Source organism: Olea europaea, chromosome 11 (assembly GCF_002742605.1).
Source record: "Olea europaea var. sylvestris chromosome 11, O_europaea_v1, whole genome shotgun sequence".
Lineage (NCBI taxonomy): Eukaryota > Viridiplantae > Streptophyta > Magnoliopsida > Lamiales > Oleaceae > Olea > Olea europaea.
Genome location: NC_036247.1, coordinates 324930 through 349828, shown reverse-complemented (window position 1 = coordinate 349828; position 24899 = coordinate 324930). Strand labels below are relative to the sequence as shown.

Here is a 24899-nt window from a genome sequence, read left to right as displayed (position 1 = left end):
AATTCTTTTCTCTTTATAGGTTAGGCACATTTTCTCTCCTTAAAAAAAAAAACTACAAATGGGTGATACATGCATCTTTGAACTACTGAACAAATCATCAATCATCTTTACAAATGCAAACAACAACAAAACTATAAACACTACTAATTGGATCAAAAAGACTCTAAACATACCCAAAGCAAACTCTTTTAAGCCTCATTAAATATAAAAAACAATGATAAAAAAATTTAAGTTTCTCAAGTAGATAAGGGTAAAGAAAGAAAGATCTAGCTAACTTTTACACAGTCAACAACAACAAATAAGAAAAACATATATACATAAAATAAAGCCGAAGAAAACAAGAAATAAATTCACAAGAAAGCAAATATCCAACAAAACATAAACTTCATAGCCATATTCAAGAAAAAAAAATAAAACTCCAGTTAAATTGTCACGTATATACAGAAATAAGAACATAGCTCACATCTAGGTAGAGGAAGATGAGCGAAAGATACAAGCAAAAAAGGGAAATACAAGCAAAAATAATAATAATAATAATAATAAAATTACAAGAATATACCCAAAAATAATCGTCACGAATTCTATGGTTTTCTTACCTATGATTGAGATGAGAACTGCGCGATATTTTTTTCCCACAGAAAGAAACAAAAATTTGGAGAGTTTTTTTTTCATACATGAAAGTTGGACTTTTTGACAGAAATCGATTGAATTGAAGGACGGAGAATGAGTAACTTGAAAGAATAATAGATGGTAGATTATTTTATATTTCTTTATAATATAATAAAAAAAAAAAACCAAACCACTTTGACCAAACTCATTTCAAACCAGCTGAATGTGAAAAAGCATGTGAGAAAAATGAACAGTCCAATTTTATGCAAAAAAAGCAGTAATTTCCACTTTCACCAATTGAAAAAATTTTAAATATAAAAAAATTAATATTGAAAAAATTTTAAATAGAAAAAAAATCTTCTTTCACAGAAAAAAATAATTGAAAAAATTAAGTTCAATCATAAATAAAGAGAACTTTAATAAAAAAAATACTATAAATAAAAAAAAAAAAAAAGGGACTCCATGCATGGAGTAAAAAATCACTCCGTGCACGGAGTGTTTACGGACTCCCTATATTTTTTATTTTTTTAAATTTTATTTATAGTAATTTTTTATTAATATTTAATTTTAAAAATTTAAATATATCTAAATATTTACTTAAAAATGTTGAAGTTAATTTTTTTTATCTATAAATAGCTTTTACAAATATAGGTTTTTTTTATTACTTTTAAATAACCTGAAGTTATTTTTTTTACTTTTAAGTAATTTTTTACATTCTAGATAGTGTAATCTTTTTATTAATATTTAATTTTAAAAACTAAATATATCTAAATATTTATGGTTAAAAAAATTTTAAGTTAATATTTTTTTACTTATAAGTAGCTTTTGTAATTATAAGAGAATGAGGGATTAATATTTTTTTACCTATATGTAGCTTTTACAAAAAAGATAACACTATCTAGAATGTAAAAAATTGCTTATAAGTAGAAAAAAAATACTTCAAGTTATATAAAAGTAATAAAAAACGTATAATTATAAAAGCTACTTGTAGGTAAAAAATATTAATCCCTCATTCTCTTATAATTGTAAAAGCTAATTATAAGTAGAAAAATATTAACTCAAAATTTTTTAAGTATAAATATTTAAATATATTTAGTTTTTTAAATTAAATATTAATAAAAAGAATACACTATCTAGAATGTAAAAAGTTATTTATAAGTAAAAAAATCACTTCAAATTATTTAAAAGTAATAAAAAACATATAACTGTAAAAGTTACTTATACATAAAAAATATATATATATATATTAACTTCAACATGGGAAATATGTATTGTGAATATCTGAAGCTAGAAGATGGGAATATGGCATTGTGGCAATTTTCTTAATTCTTTAGCTTGCGGCGCAATTTTTTGAATAATTGCCCGATTCGTAAGTTCTTCCATCTCCCCTTGATTGGCTTTCTAAATCGACCATCTTGCTTTTTCTTTGAAAAAGTGTTGGTCACTATGTAAGGGGCTTATATTGTTCGTTTTTATTGAGACTAGCCAGGGACATTTTATGAAAGCATTGAGAGTTGATTCTGCTACAGAATATACTTCGACACTATTTGGTAATTTTAATTCTTTGTGAATTTTGGGGAACATGTTGTTTGGGGTCATGTATCCGTGTTGGATACAGTAGAAGAGGAAGAGTATTTTTGTGTTAAAGAAAGTTTGATTCTTATAGAAAAGTTCGAATTTTTTGTTGTAGTCGAATTTATTTTTTCAGGTGGAGAAATTTTGGAACTTCATTCGTTACAATGGAATTTAGGTCAAGGTGGAGTCTATTGAGATTTTTGACCCAAATTAGGTTGATTTTTTTATTTTTTGAAAAATATTGTTTTCTTTATTAGAAGTGCTTTTATTGGAAAATATTATTTCCTGTATTCCACACGTTTTTATTAAAAAATATATTGTTTCTTTTATTCTACGTGATTTTTTACCTTGTTTTCATCTTTGTAGTATTTCTAGGGTTTGGCACGCACCACTATAAATACTAGACTCTTTTAATAAGTTTTGTATTACTAAAATATAGAATAATTGTGTAGACATAATTATCGTATTTGTTATCTCCATACTCGTCAATTAAATAAAATACTCAATTTCTCTGCCAATTAATATTTGTATTTTATTTTGTTATTTGTTTGTGATCATAATTTTTTTTATCGGTAAATGTAAAATTTTCATAGATCAAAACTCATTTACAAGTACACCAAACATAGTCGGACAAGTAAAGATCAAATGACAAATACATATACATTGGGCATACCCTAGTAAACAAAATAAAATGATGTACCCACGATAGTCTAAAGGTCCACAGCTAAATACTCGAATTGAATCAAAACATATGAATACAAAGCAAACATAGCTTTGTATACGTGTGTTTTAATCAGTCTTACAATAGAATCGACTTGTGGCCTAAGACTTTCAAAGATACTACTATTCATTGCCATCCAAATGTAGTACATGGTAGAAGCAATAGCAATATGTTTTGCTTTATTTTGCCAACTCGTTCCCCGAGCTTCTTTTTTCATTCACTTTAATAAACTCAAGAAAGTAGACATGTTGCGCCTAATAGCCAATCAACCACAGATTTGTTCCAACCTGCCTTGCTGATCGAACATGAAAAGAACAAGTGTTGTGCTGTTTCCTCCGTTCGTCCACAAAAATTGCAATTTCGATCGAGCTGTAGGTATTGTAATCTGTCCATCATTTACAATATTGCTTGAACTCCTAACCAAAGGATGAAAGCATGCTTTGGAGTGATGGAATTATCCCAAATTGAAGCTGCACAGATTGCACCTTTCGGCCTAAAAAACTCGTAGGTAGCTGTAGTGCTAAATCTGCCAGCCTCCATCTTGCATAATAATCTATGAGCTCCACTACATGTACAGAACATGGATTTACAGAAGAGATACAGAAAAGATGCATGGTGGGGGTGGGTGGTTGATTTTTGGGAATATTATATCAAACATGGGGCCCGCGCTACAGTGAGACTTCTGGCACCATTCTGCGAAAAAAAAAAATTGTACACATAATTTTTCATAATCTATTCATACCAGCTTGCACTACACATTCCGACCCAATAATGCTGTCCCTGATTTTAACACCTTTTTGAGCAACGGAGAGTCATCTTTTTTCACCTTATATTCCCAAATGCTCATACCTCAAAGATGTACCTAATTTATCTTTTTAATCCAAAGAGTATCCTTCTTGTTATGGATGTTCCAAAGTGTTTTGAAAAGTAGTACAACATTCCAACTTTTAATATCTCACACTAGCCTGCATTGCACATTCCAGCCCAATAATGTTGTCCTTAATTTTCAACATCTTTTTGAGCAATGAAGAATCATCTTTTTTCACCTCATATACTTCATATCGTGTTATATATATTGCTTCGATCCATTTTATTTCCTAACACAATGAACATTGAATTATATCTAAATCCTAACAAGATTGGAGGAGTGACTCATGGGCATAACAAACATGATCCATAAATTCTAAAAATGAGTCCGTAAACTCAACTTGTAGCAAGCTAAAAGCATGAGTTGAACCTATTTTGCTTCGAGAAGAGAGAGGGGAACACAAATGACAAAAATATATCCTTCGACTTCGGTCAAGTTCTTTCATAAAACTCGTTGATCGCTACTTAAGTTCTTGTTCCATGATTCGGTCGTGATCGGACTCTAGGCACGTGAGATCCCTACTCTAGAGGATTGTGTTGCATTTAAAAATTAAAGAATATGGATGCAGATATTTCAACTCAAGGCCAAAAGCATGTCACCTTATCTGAAACACTTAATGACGAGTTAGTGCTTAATACAAAATTAAATTTGGTTTAATTAGACAACAAGTCACTTTCAGTCTTTTTCATCAGAAAATGAACATTTTCCACAATAACGCGGAAACGATTAATATAATTAAATACCAAGATTTAAGCAAATTATTTAAACTATCGTTGCAGACATAATCCCATCTGATTAATAATAGAGTTTGGTAATAGTAATTTTGTCAAACGTTGGAGTGCGATGTGTGACATTTACAGGATATCTTAGATTACTAACTTGACTTAGTAAGAATACCACTTTTATAATGCGGGAGTCATTAAAACCGAACCACCCAATAAAATTCCTTCACTCATTTTTCTCTATAAAAAGATTATTATACGCATTTCTTTTTTTCAATCATATCTTCTCTTATCTATAGGGGTAAGGATGATAATCAAGGTGTATTTCCGGGCTCAATATACCAATCTCTTCCTCATCAAAACACCCAAAATCACGACCCAATTCCTTCTACTATTTCACATTCAGGTTGCTTATAATTATACCCACTCATGTTTTTGCAGCCACACAGGCTGAAAAAAGGAATGAGAAGAAGAGTTTCAAGAGAAAGCACAAAGTAAGAAGGCGCAACCAGTTCTCTCTCAAACATAAGGCAAAAACACACGTGAATGACAAAGCTAAAGAGGGACAGTATATATAAGATATGTTAGGACATAGTAATGGGCTAAGCCCTAGAGGTCGTTTGACAATAATTTAATTCATTCATCTGGACAATGCAGACTAAAAGTTCCAACAAGTAATATCATCGTCCGAGAGGTCGTTTAACAATAATTTGCCAACATTATCAAATCATACCAAAATATGAAGTGACAATATTTATAAAATCTGCAGAGACAAAAAATTTTATGAGTTTTACTACACGTACATATATCGACACTGACACGTCCCTTATAAGAGGGGGTCATGCTTTTTTTTTATTGGGCGTGGCGCCTCCCTCTTGTGAGAGGCGTATACACCGACGTGTCAAAATTTATAAAATATACGATATATTAGAGTAGAAACTAGTGGATATTATCGGTCCACCAATGATACGGTCCTAAATAGTAGCAGTGCTCAATCTAACCAATAGAAACAAATGACGCGGTTATATTTACTTATTACTTTGTTAAAAACTTTTTGACTTCATTTTTCTTCCCGTAACTCAATCATAACCATGACTGGTTTGGGCTTTGAATTGGTCAGCAGATGGACCTTCCACTCTTTCTAGATGTTTTGTGTAGTTTAAGTGAAGAATGTGTTGAACGTTAATTGAAATAGATAATTTATTTATGGATGAAGTGTCCTAACATTTATTGCTCATGCTTCCATTCCATGTTCAAGAAATTATATTTGATAGAATCCAACGAAATTAAGAAAAATAATATATATATATATATATATATATATATATATATATATATATATATATATATATATCCTGAAAATTGGTCAAGAAGACATTATCTATTGTCCGCTCTTGTATACATCAATTTGATGAACTGAGAATGTTATATAACACTTTTAAGTCGTATTAAATATGTCACTGCATTGAATAGTACTAAATAATATTATGGGGAAAAAATGTTAATTTAAGCATCTGTTTGGCCCCCATTTTCTATAAATGAAAATGGGTGGAATAGTATTTTTTTTTTAAATGAGTGGTTGAAAAAAAAAGTAAAAGTTTTCGATTTACGTGTAATATTATTTTATGAAAAATTGTGTGGTTGAAAATAGGAAATAGAAAAATGAAATATAATAAAATGTAATTTAATTGGACCAAACGGGGGCTTAACAACATCATTCTCACTCCTATTCCACCAAAATATAATTCTTCAATTTCATTATAACAATTTATGCCACGAGAAACAATGAGGAACAGTACTTTGATGGAGTTTGAATTGGTCAGCATTTGACCTCCCTCACTACACCCTTCCACTATGACCATTGACCGGTCCAAGCACAAGAAAACTCGGTTTCTCAGTCAAATTCCACCCTCCTACTTTCTTTTCCACATCCCTTTCTTCCCGCAATCAATCCTAAAAGGTCTCTTTATATTCAAATGCTTCACTACCTACTTAACCATAATCCAGTTTTTCACCATATTCAAGTAGTTCAAGAATTTCTTAACTAAATTCTTGATATCGAAAACCCGAACCCTCGATCAGGTCCTCCAATCATAGCTAACCTTGAGAAGGTTCGTGAAAACGCAAACGAGCAAACAATATGGAGAGCACATCGACGTGGGAACAACAGATGCTGATTAATGAACTCACTCAAGGAATGGAGCGAGCTAAGCAGCTTCGGTTTTACTTGTGCACGACTTCTCCTTCCGAAGCTCATGACCTGCTTCTGCAGAGGATACTGTCTTCTTACGAGAAAGCTCTATCGATTCTCAAGTGGAGCGGATCAACTGGACAACTCCAGTTAGCTGCACCAACATCAGGTGCACCAGAATCGTCAATATCTGTTGATGGAAGTCCACGAAGTGAGGAATTGAACAAGACATTCAGGGAACAGCAAGAACACAGAGATACATCAAAGAAGAGGTATGTTTACTTTCTCAGTTCATCGTGATTTGGAATTCGCAATTAACTATGGGAATTTCCATTTCAATGACGTTTTCATCCTCATATGTTTCTCGATTGGTTTATATGCAGAAAAATGTTGCCCTTGTGGACAGAGCAAGTTAGAGTTAACTCTGAAAATGGACTTGAAGGGCATAATGATGATGGATATAGTTGGAGAAAGTATGGACAGAAAGACATTCTGGGAGCTAAATATCCTAGGTTTGTTGCCTTATCCTACACGGAAGACAGATTTCAACTAAAGGATTTAATCCAAATCAAATAAAAAGTTCTTGTAGATGTCAAACTAATACTAATCTATATATGTTTGCAGAAGCTATTACAGATGCACGTACCGTCACGTTCAAAATTGTTGGGCAACAAAGCAAGTGCAAAGGTCTGATGATGATCCCACCGTTTTCGAGATCACGTACAAAGGGTCGCACACGTGCAACCAATCGAATAATGCAGTTCAGCCCCCTGCATCACCAGAAAATCAAGAATTGAACCATAAACCACAGCAACAAAACCAGATGCTTTTCGACTTGCGAGCAAAACTCAGAGTCAACACGGAGGGCCTAGACAACAAAGAGATCACGCCCCACTTCTCATTTCCATCAACATTTGCAAGTGTCGACTTTGAGAGTCGTATTTTTCCAATCTCCACGCTTGCTGATGACGTTCACTTGGGTGCCAATTCTCCTTTGGTCGTATCTCCAGCCCTGTCTGAATCAAATTACTTCTCGGCATCGTCAACCTACGAGATGAAGAGATTTAGGGGTGTTCATAATTTGCAACATTTGGAATCTGATATTGCTGAAATAGTTTCAGCACATGCTTCTACAACCAATTCTCCAATTGGAGGGATGGAGTTTCCTATTGACCCTGTAGAACTAGATCCAAATTTTCCATTCAACGTCCAAGGATTTTTCACATAATCCAACTTTAAACATTGCAAAAACGGACAATAAAGAAGAACTGATGAGTTTATGGCAGAACTGTGATGTTTCCTTGTGGTTTCACCAATTACGAGATGTCTCAATAATATGAAATATTGTAGTCCAGTTTTTATGTACATAAACTATGCTTAAAACAAAAGAAATTGCGTAGGTTGTGGCAGCAGCGGCAATCACTGTTTTATATAAAAAGTAACATATGGTATTACAATATGTTATTCATGCGATATAGTGATTTTTTTAATATAAAGTAACAGTGACACCCTAACATTTGCAAGCTTTGACGTGGCCCATCAGAATTATGAATGCCAAATCCATTAATTAAGTAAAAATCATGCAAAAATTTGTTCATCTCTATTTCTGCGTGCACGGATTTACGACTACTATATAGACACGATGGTGCACGGTTGATAGTTCACAGCTTACCAGTAAGCATGGAAAGTGTGATTGGTTTTGTTAGAGGAGTTTAAGGAACTCTAACCAACACATTTCCTTGCCTAACTCTATTAATCTAGTAATTTACACTTCTACTTTTCTGCCGTTGTCTGTAAGATTTTATTCAACTTCGGAGTTGGATTCTGAGTTTACCTTCAATTTCCGGTCATTGGCTGTCCTTGTGACATATCAGGTAACAACGAGACCTTACTGTGCGTTTTTATACATCCTTTAACGTGTTTGTAACAGTGTCTAGTGCTGTTTAGTCATCTTATAACATTTTAATTTAATGTGACGACAATTTTCTATTTTTTGCGTCTCTTTGTGATTATAATAAGTATATTTGAAAATAATATTTGGCAAAATAAGTAACTTAGGTACGTTTAACTTAGTATCAAGTGCAACTAAGTATTCTATGATTTGTCAGCAACTGCTTCAAAAATCAACCATGGCATCAATGGGAAAATTATTTGCGCCTTTGGTTTTATTAAATCCAAAACATAAACCCTGTTATCCAGTTCGACCTTACTGTGCGTTTTTATACATCCTTTAACGTGTTTGTAACAGTGTCTAGTGCTGTTTAGTCATCTTATAACATTTTAATTAATGTAATGACAATTTTTTATCTTTTGCGTCTCTTTGTGATTATAATAAGTATATTTGAAAATAATATTTGACAAAATAAGTAACTTAGGTACGTTTAACTTAGTATCAAGTGCAACTAAGCATTCTATGATTTGTCAGCAATTGCTTCAAAAATCAACCATGGCATCAATGGGAAAATTATTTGCGCCTTTGGTTTTATTAAATCCAAAACATAAACCCTGTTATCCAGTTTGGGTTGCTTCAAGAAATACAATATCAGTTATAAATAATTGCTTCAAGAAAAAAAAAATTGTTCAAGAGAAATTGGAGCCTCTGTGGGACGATGGATATGGAACTCAAACAGCTAAGGATTTCTTGGAGGCAGCAAAGGATATGATTATGCCAGATAATGGACCACCCCGGTGGCTTTGCCCGATTGAATGTGGGTCACCGATTAAAAATTCACCGGTTCTTCTGTTCTTACCAGGTATTTACATGACCATCAATCAAGAGCCTAAAAAATCAACACTGATTTTATCGTTTATTGTACAGTTTGTGTATTTATAACCCTCTTTAGGGAGATGTTCATGAATCATGACATCGGATCAAGCAAGGTGACAAGAAAATTCACCTAGACGACTCAATAAGACTTAATTAGAAGTTGATATTATCCTTGTGCAGGGATTGATGGACTTGGCATGGGGCTCATAGTGCACCACAAGGCCCTTGGCAAGGTTTTCGAAGTTCAATGTATGCACATTCCCATAGATGATCGAACACCATTTGAAGGGCTTGTGAAATTTGTTTCGGAAAAAGTGAGAAGTGAACATGCCTTGTTTCCAAACAGGCCGATCTATTTGGTGGGAGAATCTTTTGGAGGATGCCTAGCACTATCGGTTGCTGCTTTTAATCCCACTATCGATTTAGTAGTAATATTGGCGAATCCAGGTACTCCCAAACTTCATATTCTTGATAGTTCTAACACCCGAGGAGTATGTCCCCAGCACTCCAAAGGTACGTCTCATTTTGTAATCTTTCTATCACATTATATTGCAGCAACATCATTCAGCAGGTCACAACTTCAGCCTATGTTCCCTTTCATGGAGGCTTGTCCTAAAGAACTACATAAATTTCTTCCTCACATTTTTGGCCTCAGTTTAGGGAACCCAATCAAGATGGCAAATGTTAATGTCCATAGTCCATTTTCTCCTGCCAAAAAACTGGAAAACTTGTTTCATGATGTAAAGGTTCTGGTAGAAGGTGCCACTCTCCTTGCTGATCTTTTACCAAAGGAAACTTTGTCCTGGAAATTTAAGTTGCTTAAATCTGGAGCAGCACATGCCAATTCACATCTCCATGCTGTGAAAAGTGAAGTACTTGTGCTTGCAAGTTGCATGGATTGCATGCTTCCTAGTGCTGCAGAAGCAGGGAGACTCTTGGACTCGCTCGAGAATTGCAAAGTCAGGTACCATTTAATCATCCCGTCTAAACTATTAAGCTATACTTTTGAACTGGAGCCATTGTAGTTATAGTAAGTTGGACGCACATTTTTTATATTAATTGCTCTAGTTTCTTATATTGTATTAAGGAATCAGAAAGGAGGTCATTTTTCCACAAAGCTTCAACCTTGTTAACTATGACAGTTGTACATATAAAACGATACGGGACTATGGTAGCACGCTATAGTTTGAGCTGCAATCACAGTTTCTGCCAACTTGAGTGTAATAAACAAATTATCCCAACAAGATGCCCCTGTACACTGGGCATTTTCCTTATCTTAAGGAGCTATCTGCGTCAAGAATTTCAATTGAAAGATTAGATGGAGAGGTTTAAGGAATAAAAGACATTGTCCAAAACCTGTAGCAGTAAGCAGGCATAACTTTTACATTCAGAGTGAACCACTATAAATTTATGTGCTTACACGTAACTTTTAACTGTTTTGCTTCTTGTTTCGTTTATTATTGCTATAGATTAGGATTAGGGCATACTTTGAGTTGGGATATTTATTTATTTAAACTTAGCTTTAAACAGATACTTCTACGACAATGGCCATGCCCTTTTGGTAGAAGATGGGATTAATCTCTTGTCTGTCATCAAAGGTACTAGCAAATATCGGCGGTCTAAAACCCATGATTTCGTCTCAGATTTCATCCCTCCCAGTAAGTCAGAATTCAAGGGCTTATCCACTGAACTTCTGGGAATATTCCGCCTTGCTACAAGCCCAGCAATGTTTTCAACTCTGGAAACTGGAAAAATAGTGAGGGGCCTGTCGGGGATTCCAGATCAAGGCCCGGTTTTGCTAGTCGGTAATCACATGTTTTTCGGGGCAGAAATTGGAGGCCTTGTTGAAGAATACTTGAGAGAGAAGAAAATAGTGCTTCATGGAGCTGCACATCCTGAAATCTTCGCAGAAAATATTGAAGCTCCTTTACAGGTTATTTCTGGGTTTGATATGTTCAGAGTGTTCGGGGCAGTTCCTGTAACAGCAAGAAACTTTTACAAGTTACTGTTGAACAAATGTCATGTTGTTCTCTATCCCGGTGGTGTGCGGGAGGCGTTACACCGGAAAGGGGAAAAGTACAAGCTGTTTTGGCCGGAGGAACCCGAATTTGTAAGAATGGCATTAAAATTCGGGGCGAAAATTGTTCCATTTGGAGTTGTTGGTGAGGATGATATACAGGAACAATTTCTTGATTACAATGATGTGATTAATATTCCTATTATTAAGGAAATGATTAAAACAAGAAATAATGTTACGGCCAAAGTAATGACAAGGACTCATATGACAGGAGAAGTAGGAAATCAAGATTTTTTTATTCCAGGGATTTATCCGAAAATTCCAGGCCGGTTTTATTTTCTGCTTGGGAAGCCAATTGAAACAAAGGGAAGGGAAGAGCTTCTGAAAAACAGAGAAGCTTGCAAGGAACTTTATTTGCAGATACAATCTGAAATCACAAGAAATATGGAATATTTGCTCAAGAAGCGAGAGGAGGATCCATATCGCCATTTATTTGAAAGGACAATATATCGAGCTCTCTTAGCTCCTGTTGATCAAATTCCAGCGTTTGATCCATGATTTCATGCCCAATAATAATTCAAGTTGATGCTCTGTTTTATTTCTTTCTTTACAAAATGAGTAACAATTAATTCTCATTTTGATTTGATGTTAGTACGTGTTCGGTCTAATGTACATTTTACAAAAACCGTGAAGCAATGTGGAATTGCACCCACAGCCAAACATAGCAGCTTGTGTTCAATCAATTCAAGCATAGCAAATAAAGGCAAACTCAATGCTCAAGCATGACTAGCCAACTTGCTTGACATGAGCGTGCCCGCAAAGCAACATTAACTTGATAAAAGAGCGTCCACTACGAAAAACGTGAAAAAGTATGGTAGAATTTCAAGTAATCAAGAAGTGGTGCCACAAGAAATTTAAGAAGAATGACAAGTTGATTCTACAACGTTACTGTAGCTTGTTAATCCGAATTTTTTCATCTTGCTAAGCACAATAACTAAATTCTATTTTACAAGCATTCTCGTTCTTGGAATAATATTGTGTACTGGAGAGTACTGAGTAGCAAAAAGAGGCAAATTAAGACCAATCACCACAATATTAGCTTCATCCTCTATGTTTGTGTAAGAAATTCTTCGACCTCTTTTAGAAGTAGATCATCTGTTACATGCATGCCACCAAATCCTGACTAAATATGGAAATTCTATTATATATTTCCTTTACTTGTGATTTAAACAAATTGTAAGAGTATCATTATTATATGCTAATGTGAATGTGTGATGTAAATATTATTTATAAGTAAATTGAATTATGTTGCATTCAATCAGTCACCAGTTTTTATTCATACTGCTTTATGACCATGTCCTTATTTTTGTTAATTTAAACACAGAGTTTTTCATTTACTTGAAGGGTTGATCGTGATTTTGTTTTGAAACACTTCTCAAAGCTTCTTTCAATTATTTGACAATGTTAAACTAATATTCCATTTCTAAACCCTCATAATTCTATATTCCACTGTATCACCTTATTAATTGACAAAAATTAATCAAATATGTGATTCAAAAGTTGACAGATTAGAATTGTTGTTAAGGATCCAAGGATATGTTCGATTCCAGTTCAGACAGAGAAAAACATAAACTCAACCAAAAAAGAAAGAAAAGGCCAAAATGAAAATAGATCATCCATGGCTAAAGAAAACAAATAGACCATGTTATGTTTATATCAGAAACTAGGGTTCTGCCATTACCTTCTACGATAAGGCACGATTGAATCCTTCCCAAAACACTTAACTTCTTGATCCTTGCCGCCGCCAGCCACAATCTCCATAGAACGCGCTGCTGCAATTCTTTTAATATCTCGAATCACCATCTCCATTTCATCAAGTTCATTAATCTCTAAATCCCCAATCGCCAAATCCCATTCCTGCCTCCCCTTCCCCATCACCGTCTGAACCTTCCGCTCAGCCTTCGACAGTGATAGCATCTCCTCCTCCATCGCCGCCATCCGATTTCCACCATGCACGCGTTCATCACCATTACCATAGGAAAGGTACCGATTCACCACCGGGTCGACGGCCGGGTGCCCAAAAGCAAAGATGTTTCCAGCCTTGGAGACAGTGATTACTGTCGCTTCTGCTTCACACTTTGTGCACAGATCTTTGGCTTTCTTGAAAAGGCCTTGGCGTCTCTTTGTGAAAGTTGTGTGCCTCTTTGATACGTTCTCGATTGCCTTGATTTCTACTTTTCTTCGCACCATGATTTCTTGTGGGTTTGATGAATACGGGAATCGTATGATTTCTCCGATTCTGGAAAATCTGAATGGGAATTTTACAGTAATACCAAGTCTCCATTAAATTAAATTTTATTATTCTCTCTTATTTTTAATAGAACATTTTTTTATAAAATAATATTACAATTAAATTGAAAATATTTCCTTCTATTTAAATCACTCATTTTTTCAAAAATAAAATAATAATAATAATAATAATATTCTACCCATTTTAATTTTAAAAAAAGGGGCCAAACGAAGTTATGTTAAGATTTAGATCTAGTTTTCCTATACCTATAAATTTTGATAGTTGTGTCCCCAACCTTTCATGAAAGTTAGTAAGCTTCTCTAACTAATTTTCTATCATAAAAGTCTCTTAACATTCCATAAATTAGCAATTAGAGCATTTTAAAAAGACTAATTAAACCTCCGTATAACATTCATTAAATAAAAAAAAATTATAATCATTATTAACTACATATTATCCAAAAAAACTACTATTTCAAAACTTATTTTTCTCAAGAAACTCATTTCAATGGATGTCGAACAAGGTTAAATACAAAATACTATTTATTTTAGAGTCAATGCCTAAAATTAAGTTTAAGAGACTAGAATTTTAACTTTTCTGCATAAAGAGTGGATTTGACTCTCCAAATAAAAAGTCAAACCCGCTCTCTATTATTAATTAACAATAATGATATTTAATAAATTGCAAATTTCAATATTATCCAATTTAAATTGAGGAGAACTATAGTTGGGGTCCCCAAATCTTTTATCTTGTTACAAACTATACCAAACCCTTTCATTTTTGCAATTGGGATCCTAAACCTTTCATCTAGAGTACAACTGGAACACACGTGGACGAAATTTGTGCATTCGATCGTTAGTTGACCAAAAGTCAACAATTTGACCAAATTATCCCATATAATATAATTAAATAAAAAAAAGAAATCATTTTATCAAATAGTTGACTTTTGGTCAACTGACGATCAAATGAATGAACTCCGTTCACATATCCTCTAACTACAGTAAAGATTAAAGGTTTAGGAGCTCAACTGTAAAAGTAAAAAGTTTTAAGTATAATCTACAATAATTGGAAAGGTTTACAACCCCAAATACAATTCTCCCTTTAAATTATTCAAATCATATTTAAATTGATTTGCCATTAACATATAAAAAAAATTATGTTAAATAAAATATGAGGGGAAATCAATAAATATTAATCAAAAATAAAATTAAAAAATCAAACTAGACAGCTTTGTTAGTGCATAAAAAATTGTATTTTTTAGGTTCAAACATACACACACTATTATGCATAACATACTCTTTATAAATAGAGTCTCTTGAAAATGCCCTTAGTTTCACGATTTTATCATTTTTTTTTTCTATTATTTTTCATCGCTACTCTATTATAAGAAATTTGCATATATTTATGTAACCCCCGAGTCGGATAAAATAGTCTTAATTTTAAAAACAGCAAATTAAAAAAACATTTGAGTTCTTTTCCCGTGTTAGGAGACAAGGGATAACCGGTTACTTGAGAATGTCAAACGCCGTTTAAACTTGACGACGCCATCACTCCCAGTAGAAGCCAGTGTCCCATTCCATCTGCCCCACCTGCCATTGTCAACAAAATAACATATTAGCTTGGCCATTGCATCTACGAAGCAAGTTCAGTATTCAACTCTTTTTCGCCATAATTATTTGCACGTCTTGCTAAGCTTCAAAAATTTATATACAAGTTAGTAATTAAATTTTAAAAGAAACTAATTACTCAATGGTCAGAGTTGGAAATAAATTACTTGTTTTCCAGTAACACTTGTCTTACTGTCTAAATAAGTAATTCTTCCACTTATAAACAATAAGAAAGTAATCCATCTGTGTATATTTGCAAACAAAAATTTATTAAAGCTTGTATCTCTGTCAAAAGAAAACTTAATTTAAGTATAAACACAACCTGGTGTGTCCGTTCACATAAATACTGAGTTCGAAATTCAGAAGAGTTTAATATGAGTGGTGACTAAAAGTTTTTCAAACTTATTTCCACAATTAATGCTAAGACTTCGAACAAAAATATAGCACAAATTGTATCAATAATTTCCGTTTTTCCACGTGTGAACACATTAGTGCGGAAACATATAGAGAGAATCAAAATGTGTACCTTGGAGGAATTACGAAGGGGGGATTCGCGCTGAAGCCCAAGATAAAGCTTGACTGCTGGACTTCAACTCTTTGTGGATTCCAAGAGATGGACGCAGACGAGCATGAAGCATTCCCAAGCTTAGAGACCGAATGAATTACATTTTTAAATTCAGCCTACAAATGTATCATAATAAACCATCTTTAATGCTGAAAACAGTTGCCGTGCAAGGCATGAATAACCCAAACCAGTACTCCATCGATGGTGAATGACAGGAAAATCCAAGTGGCTAAAACATATATTATGCTTCTCTAGTAAAGTCAATGATGAAGATTAATTATGAGTTGATGGCTTACTCCCTTACATCATAAGCAGTTCAAGTGCCTATATCGGTTAAAGCACAACTCAAATGCTGTTCAAAGACCCGATTAAATTAGCCTCATACCTGGCATTTAAGTACTATGGGAGCTAATTGGTGAAGTCAGGATGAAAAACATGCTTCCCGTTACGTTTTGGACTTGTGAAAAACCTACAGATTCAATTGCATTAAAAAAAGGGTGAGTTCGATACAGAATATGTGCAAAAAAATGACTCGGGATACAGTACAGGTATGGACTTGTAAACACAAAATCACTTTTAAGAGAACGAGAACTTTAGCAGTGTACATACATGTCTGAAGTGCTTATATTCGACAACAACACTTCATCTCCAGTTTACACAGGTATGCCAACAGATGCTTCTGTTAAGCAGCAACATTACACATTAAAATAAAACAACAAACGAAGAAAATACCTGCAGTCGCCACTTCTCCAATTCAAGTGGATCTAGAAGCTCAAAGATATTCACATGTCCATCTGAATATGCAGCAATGCGTGCAGGAAGTAAATTCAGGTATAAAAGTCGGCCTATTAAAAAATCATGACACATTTTTATATATTGTAATTTGCTAGTGATTTTAAGGTTGAAGGGATTGTATTTTAAACCATTTACTTTTATTGCACAAAAAGATTGAGATTGTCCAGTAAATGATCTCTGTATCAAGCTGATCTTTATAGTAAGTTAAAGTGTCCATTGAGATAGCCATGGTTATCTACCCAAGCTAATTCGTAAATTTAGGGTAGCAATGAGTTGTAATTTATGTCTTTCAATGCTTGTTCCATATCATAAACAAGCACATGCACATGCACCCCATGTAGAAAAATATGTTGATTATAGTTGTCAGCCTATTCATATCCTGAGGCACCACTGGTTTAAGATAGAAATAGGGGAATAAAGAAAGGGAGGAAAATTTCTAAGCTAACTGATGTCTACGCTAATGGTTCATGTATCTCATTTTTTACTTGCAGAGTTTACTAAAGCACTACAAGCAAATATAACGAGTTTTAATGTAGGAAGATTATATCAGGTAACATCTCAGATTCTGGATGCTCCCCTTCTTTCCTTCCAAAGAAAATTAGTTGCTCCATTTTGTATATCTTAGTTATTCTTTAATCACTATTAGGATAAGAACATGGAGAGATGTTCCTATGTTGTAGTTACACAACATGTGCACTCTCGCAAAAAATGTATAGCACTTTCTTATTTGACACATTCTCTCTTGTTCTTATTTCAATTTTCGGAAGATTTCGTCTACCTTGTATTTACCTTTTATTCTTTTGATAAGAAGGCTTTTGTACTATATGCCAATAAATAACAAAAGGATACTGGAAGTATACAAAGTCTTTAAGGTTTTTGTGAACCATGTCTGCTACTGCATATCATAAAATTGCAGAGAGGGAGTAATAAGCGAGTAATAGGAAGACTCAACAGTTTCAGACATGTATGAGAATCTCCAAATTGAATATCTAGAACTTGACTTGTGCTTCTTTCAAAACATTTGCACAACTTCCAAAGAAGTACATCAGTATCTAGAGGATGACAAAAATGAACAATGTTTAAACCCTTACAACATGTCGCGGAACAAAAAGGTACAAGAAAATGTAGTTGCTGAAACCCAATACCCAAACAATGACAAAACATAATAACGAAAGAAAATCCAACTCCACAAAATGGGAACAATAATTAGCAACCTACAGCCAGAAAATAGATACTGCGAGAATCATGCCAAAGTTCAGTATTCTACAGGTTATCCGACATTCAGTAACATAAAATCTAGCTTCCATCCTCCTATGAAAAGATATAAGCCAATTAACAAATCAATTTCATTCATCATTTATTTGGCTTTTAAAACTAAAACTTTCTAAAAGGGTAAAACAAAATGCAATGCCGGCCTTGGCCCAAGGCAAACTACGCTATTGCCTTGGGCCTCATAATTTTGAGGGCCTCACATGTTGGGGGGGGGGGGGGGGGGGGGGGACCTCAAAGCTATCTCTAATTTTAGATTTTTTAATGACCCTTCCAAATAATATAGATTTCTGGCATCATTAAAACAAATTCTAGATTTTTGACTTGATACCAAAATAGAAACTTCTTCAAAACAAATTTGACCTTACCGTAAGGAAAGCTGATCTGGCAACATTAAATTATTTTACTTTTGCATTTTTGTTAATTAAGAAATATACAATTTTGACAAAAGAATCAAAATTAAGAACAATTTCCTTTCAGCCACTAAATTACATCTATAATATTACTTCACAGTACACAAAATAAGAAGAGATAAAAATTATTATATAATCTCTATGTTGGTAAGAAATATTTAATTTAATGTGTGAATTTTACGTTTGCATTCTTATATTTAATTCCTCAATGAACATTTGATAACTCAAATGTGTGTACCAATTCCTTTTGCATCTCAAAATGTGAGAATATTCAATATTCTACTAGTCTAATCTCTAAAGTTGCGAGAGAGGATTTATTTTGCTATTCTATCTCTTTAATTGCATGAAATCTTCATTTTAATATAGAAATATTATTTGGTTAAATATTTAAGTGTGTATATATATAGGGGCCCCAAAAAAATTAATTGCCTAGAGCCTCCAAATTCTCAGGGCCGGCCCTGACAAAATGGCAAATTGATTAAATACCTTATGTGACATTTTCCCACATAGACAACATTCCATCAGCACTAATGCAAACAACTGCATCTCCATGCTCCGGGGGAACCCAAACAACTTTCAAAATGCGTCTCTTGAACCTAATTTTTATCATGCTATAACTGGTAATTGATGGAATCCAAACTTCATCAGAAGAAGTTTTAACCAATCGGATTTCCTCCAGATATCAAATAAACACACAGCAAAAAAAAACTTAACTTCACACAATTAGGCCTAAAATGAACCATAGATATTAAATGCCTACCCAACATATATGCATTACAACCAGAGGAATGTTGCAACTTCATTGTGATCAATTGACTGGGTTACAGTCGCCGTGCTGGAAAAAGATAGCTGGTTTCTGTACAAGTTATAATAAGAAAACTTTGAGAACACTTTTCTTCCAAAAAGTTCATTGACGTATGTGTATGTATATATTTTCTCAATACCCTCAATTTCATACTTTCGTATGAAATTCAATTTCTCCATTAAATTTCAAATTTCACCGCTCTTAAATTGTAAACTTCAGAACGCCACATCATAAATATTTTATTGTAGATAGTTTTAATTCCTTTTTCTGTTAGATAATTGGTGACATGGCAGTTAGTTAGCATTTTGTTTTCCTGTTTGAATTGTACAGCTTTTCATTTGGTTAGTTAGTTGAGAACCCAATTCTACATATACTTGTAAAGAATTGATCAATAATGCAAGTGAGAATATTCACTATCACGTTCTTGCTCATTCTTCATCTTCTAAAATTTGTTATGGTATCAGAGCTATATCTAGCTTCCGATCATGGATGCTAATCATCATGCTACTTCTGAGGTCCACACAGACTCTGCGATTTCAGGAGGAGATGTTCAGGGTCCAACCTCCTGCTCGCAATCATCAATTTCACTAGAGAATCCTCCTGGTGGTCCTGCCATTCATGCTCAGACCAATTTCCGAGTCATGGACGATCCTAGCAATCCACACGACCTTCACTATGGCGAGAGTACTGATACACAACTCATTTTTGTCAACCTCTCTGATGAGAACTACTCCACTTGGAGCAGAGCAGTCACTATCGCCTTGAGTGAGAATAAAGAAGGTTCATCGATGACTCAATCTCTAAGCCAAATCTCAATAATCTATTATATGTTCCATGGAGAAGATGTGATCATGTGGTGTTTGCGTGGATAATCAATTTGATCCCCAAGGAACTTTATCCCAATGTTATTCATAAAGACTTAGCATGGGAAATCTGGCTTGAGCTTTAGGATAGATACAATCAAAGCAATGACACTCTAATTTATCAGCGGCGGAAATTTATTTCTTCGATCATACAAAACAATGGATCTCTTAGCTCTTACTTCAAGAGCTTGAAGGGGCTTTGGGAGGAATTAGCTCACTACAGGCCACAGCATCACAATCCCTATCACTCTTATGATCAGGTTATAGAATTCATGATGGGATTGGATATTCTTACACTGCTGTCAGAAGCCAAATCCTTCTCATGGATCCAATTCCTTCTCTAGATCGCATCTTTGCCTAGTTTCCCAGGAAGAAAAGAAAAGACAAGTGACATCTCTACATCAGAATGTGGAATCTGCTGCTTTTGCCAGTCATAGTGTTTTCGACCAGCAATAGCTCAATAAGAACACAAGCAGCAACAACTCTAGACAAATGAAGGACAGGCCTACTGCAGTTATTGCGTCCTCACTGGTCACAAGAAGGATAAATGCTATAAACTCCATGGATATCCTCCAGGACATCGTCTAGCTAAGAAGTTCCCTGAAAATGCATTTGCACATCAAGTTGTTGCATCAAACAGTTCTGAGATACTAAACAGTCCCAGCAATGTTACCATAACTCTTGATCAATGTCAACAGGTCATTACCATGCTAAGGCCTCAGATCGAAGCTTTCATACCTACATCTGTTGCCGCTTCAATCACCACTGCCTCTGTGAATCATGTTAGGGATTACAGGTTACACCAACACAGTCTCCAACAATGCCTTCTTTCTGCATCAACTTTTTCAGGTAGTAGCTTAGTATGTTCTGTTTACACATACAAAAAGAACACCTAGATAATTGATATTGGGGCAACAGATCACATTGTTTGTTCTGTCCAGCAACTCGCAACCATCACAGCTACTATTAATGGGAGTGTCAAATTACCTAATGGCCATGTTGCCGCAGTTACACAATACACACATAGGAACAGTTCGGTTGTCAAGTGATCATACTTTAATAAACGTTCTATGTGCTCCATGCTTTAAGTTTAATCTTATCTCTACCAGCAAATTGGTTTCCATTCATCATTGTTGCCTAACTTTCATATTTGCTTATTCCTTTATTCAGGAACTTTTGTCTTGGAAGACGATAGGGAAAATTGACGATGGCCTTTACCATTTACAACTTCAACCATCTCAACAACATCAAACTACACTATCCAGTACACCTAATTCTACTGTTAATGCTGTCTACAATCACTCCGACGACCTATGGCATAGTAGATTAGGTAATATTTCTAGCTCTAAAATTTCTATTATCAATAAAACTGTACCAGAAGTACTTAGTGAAACAAAATTTCATTGTACAATCTGTCAACTCGTTAAACATGTTTTACCTTTTTCTACTAGCACACATGTATCAAATACCATCTTTGAATTGATTCATGTCGATATATGGGGACCCTTTCACTAACCTTCCTTCCACTGATGTTTTCAAGTATTTTGTCACTATTGTAGATGAACTATATGGACATTTCTCATTAACAACAAATCTCAAACCAGGACCATCATCACAACCTTTTATAATCTGGTTCTTACCCAATTTGACACCAAAATAAAACAAATTCGGTAAGACAATGGACCAGAGTTCCACATAACAGATTTTTACCGATCCAAAGGCATCATTCACCAACTCAACTGTGTAGAAACCCCTCAACAAAATGGGATGATTGAACGAAAACACCAACACCTTAATGTGGCTAGATCTTTAATGTTTCAAGCCAATCTTCCAAATGAATTTTGGGGTGACTCTATCCTTATAGCCACATATATTATAAATAGAATTCCTTCCCCTAAACTCTCTAAAAAGACCCTTTACGAGCTCCTTCTAAAAACAAAGCCAACCTACTCTGACTTAAGGGTGTTTGGAGGCTTATTTTATGCATCCACGCTCAAACGAAACAGGACAAAACTTTACCCTAGAGCTGATGCTTGTATTTTTCTTGTCTACCCCAGTGGAATGAAAGCCTACAAATTCTTCAACCGGACCACTCAAACCTGCATCATATGAAGGAATGTGATTTTTCATGATTCTGTCTTTCCCTTCCATAGTATTCCACCACAGATTCCCACGATCAACAATCACTCACTTCTCTTCCTCAACAACAGCATCCCATCTCAGCATCCTCCAACATCTATTACACCAAACTTAGCTCTTTCTCCAGTTCCCACTATAGATTCTTATTAGGGCTGGACAAAACTCCCGAACCGAACCGACCGAACCCGAACCGAACAGAACCGAACCCGACGGTTCTTCTTAAATTAAATACCCGAACGGGTATTTGAATCAAGAACCGACGGGTATGATTCGGTTCTCGGTTCTAGGCCAAGACCCGAACAATCGAATAAGAACCGAATCTCCGTAATTTTTTTAATTAATTTATTTTAAATAAGTAAAATTATTTTTTTTCTAAATAAATTTGTTAGCTAGATAATTTAGTTCAAACCACAAAATATGATTTTCCTATTTCTAATATTCAGTTCAAAATCAATTTAATCAAATTGACCTCAATTTTATCCAAATCTGTTATTCTACTATAGTGTCATTTCTACCGAAAAAAATCGAATTAAAACTCTACAATATCTCTCTTAATTATTTTGAGCTCGCTATCTTTCTCTTTCTGTGATTTTAATAATCAAATTTATGAAGAATTCAATAAAGAGAGACGTGAAACACATAAGATTGAACTACGTTATTTTGTAAGAGCTAATATTAAATATATCATTAATTAAATTAACGTAACTTTGTATATATTAAAAAATTTAATTATAATACGGAATCGAACGGAACAACTCACCTACAGTGCCTCAGAGAGAATCTACATCTAGAGATGGCGAAAAAACCCATCAAACCAGATACTCGTGGCCCCACCCCGAACAGGGCGAGGATTACCTACTAAATCAAGTATTTAGGTCAAGTACGGGGCAGGGAATTTCATCCCAAGAAGGGTATGAGATGGATACGGGTAACAAGGGCTCCGAACCGAATGGAACCGAACCCGAACGGTTCCGTAATTAAATTTGGACCCGACGGTTCCACTAATTAAATACCCAAAAATTTCGGGTCGGTTCGGTTCTCGTCAGAACCGAACCGAACCGAATCATGTCCAGCCCTAATTCTTATCATGTAAACTCACCTACAGTGCCTCAGAGAGAATCTACATCTAGAGATGGCGAAAAAACCCATCAAACCAGATACTCGTGGCCCCACCCCAAACAGGGCGAGGATTACCTACTAAATCAAGTATTTAGGTCAAGTACGGGGCAGGGAATTTCATCCCAAGAAGGGTATGAGATGGATACGGGTAACAAGGGCTCCGTCCCATTTATTTTTTTTATTTTTAATTCAATACTTTAAATGAAAAACTCTACAAAATTTCATTAATTCTAATAGAATATAACAACTAAAATTATCTAAAAAATATAATAAACAATAAAAACCTTAATTTATCAAATATATTCAAATAATTTATCATTTAAAAATAAATTAATTAATTAAAAAATTTTAATAACTATATTATTGTCTCACTTTTATGAATGGGAACAATAAAATAAATTAACAAAAACTAAAAAATAAATGAGTACGTAAACGGGGCAAAGGCCCCGCCCCTACTAGTCCCACCTTAAGAAATTGCCCCCATCCCTATCTGCATCATCATCACCACGTACATCCCCTCATCACTTCACCAACCTATCTACACTTTCACTTAGAAGATTAGCGAGAACCCATAGACCACCCTCATATCTTGAACAATATCACTGCAATTAGGCAATGCACAATAATTCCCAACTCCAATCCGATTCCAAGATAATTATCACACCTGAGAGTGGTAAACAATATGACATTTCAACATTTGTTGGCTATGATCACTTGTCCTCTACTCATAGAATTATGTGCTATCCATTTCTTCATCTTTTGAGCCAACATCATATTATCAAGCCTCCAAGTGTCTAGACTGTGTGCTGCAATGAATGTTGAGTTTCAAGCTTTAGTTGCTAAAAATACTTTGGACATTTGACAGCTTTGTCCCCACATAAGAGTCTTGTTGATTGTAAATGGGTCTACAAAATTAAATACAAAGCAGATGGCAGTGAAGAGAGAAAGAAAGCACAACTTGTTGCAAAAGGCTTCACACAACAAGCCGGGTTGGATTATCAAGATACATTTTCCCCGGTAGCAAAATTAGTCACGGTTAAAGCTCTCTTGGCAGTGACTACAACACAGCAATGGCATCCATTCCAACTTGATGTAAACAATGCTTTTTCTCCATGAAGATTTGGAGGAAAGGGTGTAAATGCGCAGCCTCCAGGGCATAAGCAATAATGCAAGTGAGAATATTTACTATCACGTTCTTGCTCATTCTTATCTTCTAGGATTTGTTATATTTCATTAAATGAATTTATAATGTAAACCCCCCACCCCCCAACACACACAAAAGGTAGCACGCTAACAAGCACAGCTCAAGATCTCACATTTACATTGAATATTACCAATTTCCTTTTAAAAGAAATTCCTAATAGCGTATACCCATTTGGGGGCAGAAGAATATCTGAACTTCTAAAAGAAAAAACAACAATACTAAAAATGAGCTGGGCCAGGTGGCTATACCAACCTTAAATCTGGCTGTACAGTTAAATGTTGAAGAAGCTGGGTCTATTGAATCGTATAAAGCGAGGGTACCATCAGTTGAACCAGCGGCCAACCTCTGACCACTACAATT

General features: G+C 34.5%; 3 protein-coding genes across 15 annotated transcripts; 2 read left to right on the top strand and 1 right to left on the bottom strand.

The window, feature by feature from the left end:
• Positions 1–6285: 6285 nt before the first annotated feature.
• On the top strand, positions 6286–8143 carry LOC111402874 (probable WRKY transcription factor 53). Its single transcript, XM_023031178.1, has 3 exons — positions 6286–6958; positions 7070–7198; positions 7311–8143. Exons 1-3 carry the CDS (start codon positions 6636–6638, stop codon positions 7912–7914), a joined length of 1056 nt encoding a protein of 351 aa, XP_022886946.1. The 5' UTR covers positions 6286–6635; the 3' UTR covers positions 7915–8143.
• On the bottom strand, positions 6799–24899 carry LOC111402875 (MADS-box protein AGL71-like). Of its 11 annotated transcripts, none has more exons than XM_023031181.1 (7): positions 24792–24899; positions 16542–16726; positions 16318–16401; positions 15894–16048; positions 15270–15349; positions 13212–13778; positions 11340–11429 (listed from the first exon to the last, which is right to left on the bottom strand). In XM_023031181.1, exons 6-7 carry the CDS (start codon positions 13718–13720, stop codon positions 11381–11383), a joined length of 558 nt encoding a protein of 185 aa, XP_022886949.1. In that variant the 5' UTR covers positions 13721–13778; positions 15270–15349; positions 15894–16048; positions 16318–16401; positions 16542–16726; positions 24792–24899; the 3' UTR covers positions 11340–11380. The 11 variants fall into 11 exon arrangements, with proteins under 11 accessions (XP_022886956.1, XP_022886949.1, XP_022886953.1 ...); XM_023031185.1 differs by having other exon boundaries at positions 16665–16726; XM_023031182.1 differs by having other exon boundaries at positions 16542–16611.
• On the top strand, positions 8466–12187 carry LOC111402873 (acyltransferase-like protein At1g54570, chloroplastic). Of its 3 annotated transcripts, XM_023031176.1 has the most exons (5): positions 8466–8560; positions 9112–9439; positions 9634–9900; positions 10009–10417; positions 10984–12028. In XM_023031176.1, the coding sequence occupies exons 2-5, from the start codon at positions 9133–9135 to the stop codon at positions 12026–12028; spliced, it is 2028 nt and encodes a 675-aa protein (XP_022886944.1). In that variant the 5' UTR covers positions 8466–8560; positions 9112–9132. The 3 variants fall into 3 exon arrangements, with proteins under 3 accessions (XP_022886944.1, XP_022886945.1, XP_022886943.1); XM_023031177.1 differs by lacking the exon at positions 9112–9439 and having other exon boundaries at positions 8486–8560; positions 10984–12187; XM_023031175.1 differs by lacking the exon at positions 8466–8560 and having other exon boundaries at positions 9015–9439; positions 10984–12187.